This window comes from Nestor notabilis, unplaced genomic scaffold (genome assembly GCF_000696875.1).
Source record: "Nestor notabilis isolate BGI_N333 unplaced genomic scaffold, ASM69687v1 scaffold12538, whole genome shotgun sequence".
NCBI lineage: Eukaryota > Metazoa > Chordata > Aves > Psittaciformes > Psittacidae > Nestor > Nestor notabilis.
Genome location: NW_009941149.1, coordinates 46,791 through 54,263, shown reverse-complemented (window position 1 = coordinate 54,263; position 7,473 = coordinate 46,791). Strand labels below are relative to the sequence as shown.

At 47.0% G+C, this 7,473-nt stretch overlaps 1 protein-coding gene across 1 annotated transcript; it reads right to left on the bottom strand.

The window, feature by feature from the left end:
• Nucleotides 1-1,862: 1,862 nt before the first annotated feature.
• Nucleotides 1,863-7,244, bottom strand: SPP2 (secreted phosphoprotein 2, 24kDa). Its single transcript, XM_010020725.1, has 6 exons — nucleotides 7,196-7,244; nucleotides 6,979-7,103; nucleotides 5,566-5,688; nucleotides 4,538-4,648; nucleotides 2,895-2,949; nucleotides 1,863-1,960 (listed from the first exon to the last, which is right to left on the bottom strand). The coding sequence occupies exons 1-6, from the start codon at nucleotides 7,242-7,244 to the stop codon at nucleotides 1,863-1,865; spliced, it is 561 nt and encodes a 186-aa protein (XP_010019027.1).
• Between the last annotated feature and the right edge of the window lie 229 nt (nucleotides 7,245-7,473).

Below are 7,473 nucleotides of genomic sequence, written 5' to 3'. Positions count from 1 at the left end.
GAAATGAGACTTCTCTCCAGACTTCACAGCTAATGAGAAGTCAAATCGATAAAACCAAGAGAAAAAGGAAGTTTTGAAGGGGTTTGAAATTCAGCCTTAATCTCCTGATGTATCTGCCTCTGAGATGGCCAAAACCTAGGACACCGCTATGAAACACAGCTCCATCAATGACACTTACAACCTATTTTTAAGAGCAAGCAGAAACTATTAAAATCATACAATATCTTGAGTTGGAAGGGGCACATAAGGATCACCAAGTCCAACTCTAGCACAGGATTTCAAGACCATAAATCCCTCCCCATTTGCTTCACATTCTCCTTCCAGAAGATTTGACAGTGTAGAAATTTGTTAGACATTAGATACAGGAACACAAAACATTTGTGATTGCTGCTTAAGGGGAACAGCTCCTCTCGAGAGCCACAGAATCCAGTTAAGATACCTGGCGTTTTCCAAGGGCAAGGAAAAGGATGTCTCCCCATTCGGAGCACATGGATCTCCTTGCCCACAACTCTTCTGGAAGACCAGTTGAAGAAAATTCAACCCAAATTCACTGAGCCAGGCTGAGAGAGGCTACTCCTCAGTAAGCCTCAGTCTTTCCACACCATCTCTCCTTAGATGAAAGGTACCCAGAAAGACACAGAGTGCACACCAGAATGCCACTGCAATATGCTCAAGGAAGTTCAAATACACTTAGGGAAGTAGGAGGTTTCTATGGGAGGAAAGGCAGTGATTAAAGCAGCCTATCACCTTTACTGGCTCACAGATAAACTAAAATACCATATGGATTTAATGAAATCCTTTTGACAAACAAAGACCTGCCTTAGCAGAATGACTGGGTTTTCCTTTCATATCTAAATTCAAGGAGAGTAGGGGTTACATCTCCTTCAGCACATACAGATTTACCACGGATGTGCTTATGAGTAACGCGTGTTAGTTTTTGGTGAGTCATCTAAAGCTGCTGTGTTCCCAATGCAGCAGGCCTGAATTGAGCTCCACACACATGGAGCATTCAGTTCTGGCACTCTCCACAAGGACACAGACCTGCTAATGAGATGTACCCAAGCGTGTGTGCAAACCCTTCTAATCACAAAGGCATAGTGCTAAGTGATTTCCTCTTCTTTTCCCAGCTACTTTAGAACTGGTTTGCATGCCAAAGAACATCCTCCATTCTGTGTTCCTCAATCTCTTTCAAAGGCACTTCCCTTTAGATTAACTCCATCAGACAGCAGGTGGAATATCAGCAGCAATTAGAGCTGCTCCCACCTAAAGCCTCAGAAGTAGCACAGCAAAGGTGGTTTGTGTAGGATAGACCTTGCCAGCTCCACTGAAGCATGAATGCCTTTTATCATCATTCTCATCAACTCAAACATCTCCTTCACAGCTTCTCTGCAACAAACACTTGCCCTGAGTAAACCTCATCTTGGTTCTCCCAGATACCATATTACACCTTCCATATTTGTTTGCTGAACTGTGTGGCCTTGGGACCCTATTGCATTAGATTCAGCACAAAGACATGGCCATTCACCCAAGAGTTTGCAGTACAAATAGATACAAGATGCCAGAGCACCAGCACAAGGTGGTGGGTGACTTGCTGAATGAATGGGGCCATCCAACAACTCTTTGCCAACACATGGCCAGGGCAGTCCACAGGCATTCCCATCCATGGTGGTGGTAGTGCTGTTTGTGGCACTGAGTTTCCCCAGAAGCACATCCTACAAATGCTTAGGGTTAAATAGCACTGAACATGTTCACAGCCAAGAATCACATTCTCCAAGAGGTCCTTTATCCCGAGCAGTCATTGCCCAGCCTGCTGCAAAAGCTGCATAAAAGCTACACTTCGAATTTCACTCACCCAAAGGGTATTATTCCATCTTGTCAGAGCTGAAGTAGCTGGGTTTATGCCAGTGTCCGTGGCTGCTGCCTCTTCCCATTGAAGGGAAGGCTTCAGGAGCAAATATGTCTTTGAAAAAAAGAACATGGAGACATATGTGAGCATTGTGTACTTTCAAGCATGCACTCATTCAGCACTCCACATCAAAACAACCTCGAGGATGCACAGAAGTACTCATTATAGAATCCCAGCCTGGTTTGGGCTGGAAGGGACCTTAAAGCTCACCCAGCTTCAACCCCTGCCACGAGCAGGGACACCTTCCACTGGAGCAGGTTGCTCCAAGTCCCTGTGTCCAACCTGGCCTTGAACACTACCAGGGATGGGGCAGCCACAGCTTCTCTGGGCACCCTGTGCCAGCACCTCAGCACCCTCACAGGGAACAGCTTCTGCCTTAGATCCAACCTGAACTTCCCCTGGTTCAATTTAAACCCATCACCCCTTGTCCTATCACTCCAGTCCCTGATGAAGGTCCCTCTGCAGCATCCTTGTAGCTCCTTTCACACACTGAAGCTGCTCTGAGGTCTCCAGCAGCTTCTCTTCTCCAGCCTGAACACCCCAATGTTCTCAGCCTGTCTCCATACAGGAGCTGCTCCAGCCCCTGATCACCCTCGTGGCCTCCTCTGGACTTGCTCCAACAGCTCCATGCCCTTCTTAAGCTGAGGACACCAGCCCTGCACCCAGTGCTGCGAGTGGGGTCTCACCAGAGCAGAGCAGAGGGGCCGGAATCCCTACCTCATCCTGCTGCTCACACTGCTGGGGATGCAGCCCAGTTACAAGAGCACAAACCTGGCAATCCAGAAAACACATATACAGACATACAGAGCCTCAGCATTGCCCTACTTCACACCCACTGCCCTCACCCCTTCCTCAGTGAGACACCCCTCTGCAATGGGAAAAGCAGCTGGCTGTGAGCAAACTGCTGGCCTTCCATCTCTTGCTGTCCCTCAGATGGATGACCTTCAGGTGTTCCAAGCAGATGATCCAAGAGGCAGAACTGGCTTACCTTCTCTGTGACTGCTCCCTCGCCTGTTGGGGTTCATTATGGGCAGGTACATAAACTGTAAATGAAAGATGTTTCTTTAAAAACCTGATCAGAAGTCTCCCTCTCCTCCATTTCCCCAGGTACTGTGTGATCACTGAAGTCAGCCCAAACGTCATTATTCACTTCTCTGAAAACAAGATTACTGCTGATACTATTGCAAAGCACTGATGGTGCCAAGGAAGTCTGCAGGCAGTCCAAATCCCTTACCTGACCTTCTCCAGCCAGGACAGCAGAACCTGCAGAGCAGTTAGTCTGCTGCAGTCACACAGGGCACCTTTGTGACTCATTTAGCCCAAATTACTCTTTTAAAAGCTCTCTATACTCTCCTTTTGTTGGTCTCTATCCAAGTAAAATGAGCCCAGCCTCAGCCAGTCACAATTCCTTCTCCTACTCGAATGCCACCAGCCTACAGGAGCTACAACCACATCATCTCAGCCAGGTTGAGTTACAGCTCTAGAGCAAGAGCTACAGTGCATTTGCTGCAGGCCTTTGCAGAAAGAAATATTTTCCTTTTCACATGCAATAATTCCCTTTGGCAGTTATTCCTTATTAACATTGCAGGAAATATATTCCCCTGCAGGAATATTGGCAGCAGGACTGAATCTTAAGTGACAGCTAAAGACGACTTGCAGGAAGATGTCTGCTTGTAAAAGCAAGTGTTTATACCGAGTGCCCTATTAAACAAGAGTTATGCTTAACCCACAGAGGACAGGCTGAGCATCCAAGACTGTGGTACATATTTCAGTGCTTCACATGCAGCCTTTCTGCTCTGCAGAGCAAGGCTTCCTGTGGTGCATTCACTAGCTGCTTGTGAATAGAGAGCCTGAACAACAAAGATGTAAAAATAAAACTACATGAGAAGCCAGTTTGGCAATTCAAAGCAAGGGAAGGTGACAAAGAATCCCATTTGCTGCAAGTTATTCATCCAGTCACTCGCACTTCCCCCCAAAAAAGGCTCTCCATATCCTCTGGCACCTTGCTTGTGAAAGCATCCTGGCTCCCTGCATATGATCCTCAAGGACAACACCCACTGCAGAGCTGTGCTGTAAGTGCAGGCGCCCAGGTTCAGGTATCAGTTCATGGAGAAAGCAGACACGAGCATGATGTGAACACAGCTTGGAGGAGTTCACAGGTTGGGTTGGCATTTAATCACACCTTAAAACCCAAACAAGAGCTCAAAAGGGGCACACAAATCTCAATGGAGCAAATGTGCTTCAGCTGTACCATGATTACATGCTCAGCTGGGGGCTGGCTTTGGTAACAGAGCCAGAGTCAGCAGTATTTGTTTCCATCTAAGATGTGTCAATCCCTTTTCTCCAGGCATTGTGTCAGTGAAGGAGTGTTGGAGCTGGTGGATGTGCCAGACTGCTGCAGAGATTCACACTCTCCCCAGGCATCCATCAGGCAAAGTCAAACCTCTCAGCTGATGGCAAGTGAAGCATTACAGGAGACAGCTGAGTTGCAAACCACATTGAGTCTTCTGATCAAAACCTCCAGCTGCAGCAGGAGCTGTCGTTCATACAGCTACCCCTGACCTCCTCTGGAGAGGATGAGCAGAATTTCTGCTCCCCCAAGCAGCAAACCTGAGTTTTCTCCTCCCTTACCTCCTCACTGCTCAGTGATTCAGAGCTGGATGTGCCTCGATGGCACTGCACCACAACGTTGGAGATGAGCTCACCGGAGACTTCCACAACACTTCTGCAGAAAGTGGTTGGCTGTAACAGATCAAAACAGAGCAAATCCACAGGACAAACCCTCTCACAGGGCCTTCCTTGGGGGTGGGAACTTGTACAGGGATTAAATTCCAAGAGGAAGATCATACACCTCTCACTTTACTGGAGCAGACTGCAGCCAGGTAAATATATTCTGGCGGCACATGACTACACCCAAGTTATTGCTCCACAATTACATGTTAGTTGTATGAAGCCTTCAGCCTGCTTGAGGTGTAAGAAATTCTCTAACTCCTTTTCATGGCTCTGGCATCACCAAGCACAAGGGCTGTCAGGGCTATGCTGATAGCAGCTCCAGCTCTAGAGGTTAAACTACCTTCAAAGAAGCTGCCTCTATGATTTGACAGAAGCTCCAGCAAAACTTGCACCCAAGTTTGGAAAAGAAAGAGGTCCTCACACTATCTTTCATACTGTATTTCCCCAAAAAGAAAAGAAGAGGGCTGGTGGCTGCTCAGGATACAGTGATAACTTCACAGCAGCCAACCCTTGTGTCTTTAAAGGAAACCTGGCAGTGACCATCAGTTTCATGTTATCCCACCTTACACACACATACAAGCTGTTTAGCTCAAGAGTAGCGATACTCAAAGAGACGTTTGCCCCCCTCTTCATGGAGTAAACTACTTCCCTCTGGCAGGTTCAAGCTATTCCCCTTGTCCTGTCCCTACATCCCTCGTCCAAAGCCCCTCTCCAGGTTTCCTGGAGCCCCTTTAGGCAGTGGAGCTGCTCTAAGGTCTCCCCAGAGCACAGCAGAGGAGCAGGATCCCCTCCCTGAGCTGCTGCTCACGCTCTGGGGGTGCAGCCCAGAAACCAGCCATGTCCTGCCAGGTCACTGGCAGTTTCTCATCACCCAACACCCCCAAGTCCTTTATCCTGCATCAATTTGGGGTTTCACATTCACTTACCACAAAAGGCCCAATTTTGAAGTCACATGTGAAGGGGTCTCTCCCTGATGCTTTCGTGCACACAGTCTCACGGATGCTGAACTGCAGCTCTAGTCTGTAGGCATCACTGTTCCACATGTCAACCTGGTCAAAGCAAGGTCAAGACAATACGTAATTAGTGCCTGTCATTCCTCTATGCCTGCTACATGGCAACCTTGCTTCTTTGTCAAGCAGAAGTCGACATCAGGGCACGATGGCTCAGTGCCCAATTCAGAGCAGATTACTGTGTGTGAGAAAGTCTGGTTTATTGTGCTCAGGAATTTCTCTCTTAGTCAGCAACACAGAACAGCTTCCCATGGGGGTCTCACTTGAATCCCCACAGCCACTGCAGGATCCTCCTACTGCTCACAGTCAGCTGGGGGGACTTACAGCTGCCAAAGGTAGATAAGCATAGCATTACCCCTGTGTGCTACCCCATCTTCTGTGGGAACCAGGGTGCCAACAGCTCTGCTTTAAATATCTAGACTGCTGGGAAGCCTATTGTGAAAGTAAATAAGCTTGGAAAGTAAATCCCATGACTGGAGGCAATTGAATTAATGCAGTTAATAGAGTCTTCTGTTGTTTGCTCAGGTGCCTCATGGGCAGTCTAAGCAAAGTTTTAGCTCAAGATGCGAGACTCACCCCACTCCCCACCGAAACCAAAACCCAAACCCCAATAAACAACAAATCCCCACTGCTTTCATGTACTTTTCTTTCCCAAACTAGATCAATCCCAGAGTCATCTTGTCATTCATTCTTGCAGAAGACTTGATAAATGCCATCTATAGAAACAGAATGGTTACAGTATGTTACTCCTTAACTCCGGGTATCCAACATCATTCTTAGCAATGCAAATTAAAACAGATGAAGAGTTTCCTGGCTGTATTTAGACACTAGGAGATTGAAACCAGAATTGACGCATAGAGACAGACGACATAAATAAAGATTGGAGAAAGAATCATGAATGTGTTTGTGGTGGCATCTTATTTGCAGTGTGAACATTCAGCTTAGACCTTCAGATGAACCAGGGTACTATGTAGTTACTGCGTAGTACAAATTACTACTATGCAGTAACCTGGTTTGCCCAGGCAAAGCAATTAGCTTGAGGTGTCTAAAATCACCAGTTTGGAAGAAAATCTTACAAGACAACCCCCAAAGATTTCTATTCCAGGGGTGGGAAATCGGAGCTTGGTATTTTTAACTACAAACCAACATACAAGGAGCATTTTGATTCCTAAAGCCATCATTTCAGATAATACCCCAAACCCACCCTCTTTCCAAGCAGCATCAGAAAACTCCAACTAAGTTTGGGGGTTCAGGATTGGGCAAAAAGGAGTTTTCCACCAGAGCAAAGCATATTTCAGGTAAAGGAACGTTGGTTGTTTCTGCACTTACTCTGGTGACGTGGCTCCTGACAACACCATACAGGTTTGTCCCCCATGACTGAGAATTGATCCTTGCAATGGAAGCGTTGAGAGCCTCTTCTGTGACAGGGAGATCATAGTCGTACACTGGAAACCCTGAGATGGAGGCACAGTTCCATTAGAGGTTCACTGTGGGCTTCCTAAACCACTGTAAGAAGGAAGCCAGGACTCCAATCTGAGCAGCTTACCTGAACATGAGAAAATGCCCAGCGTGAGGACAAAGATGAAGCTCCTCATAGCGCGCCTTTCCGAATCCTCTGGTCTTTTCCCTTTCTAAGCAAGGGATTTCCAGTGCATATTCCTCTGTCTTTATATAAATGCAGCCTTGATCCTTACACCTGACCTGCGTCCCAGCTCTGCTACAAACATTGCACTTTAAACAGAATTGATCTGAGAGTAAATATTTGCTGTCAGCTTTCCTCCCTTTGGCAGTAGCTCTCTGATAAGAGATGTGCTGCAGTGCCTT

Excerpts from the sequence above, each read along its gene's own strand:
- SPP2 (XM_010020725.1), bottom strand. The coding sequence starts at position 7,244 with ATGAGGAGCTTCATCTTTGTCCTCACGCTGGGCATTTTCTCATGTTCA. Across the intron at positions 7,104-7,195 it reads GGGCATTTTCTCATGTTCAG|GGTTTCCAGTGTACGACTAT; the intron begins GTAAGCTGCTCA and ends CCTCCATCTCAG. Across the intron at positions 5,689-6,978 it reads TCAGGAGCCACGTCACCAGA|GTTGACATGTGGAACAGTGA; the intron begins GTAAGTGCAGAA and ends TGCTTTGACCAG.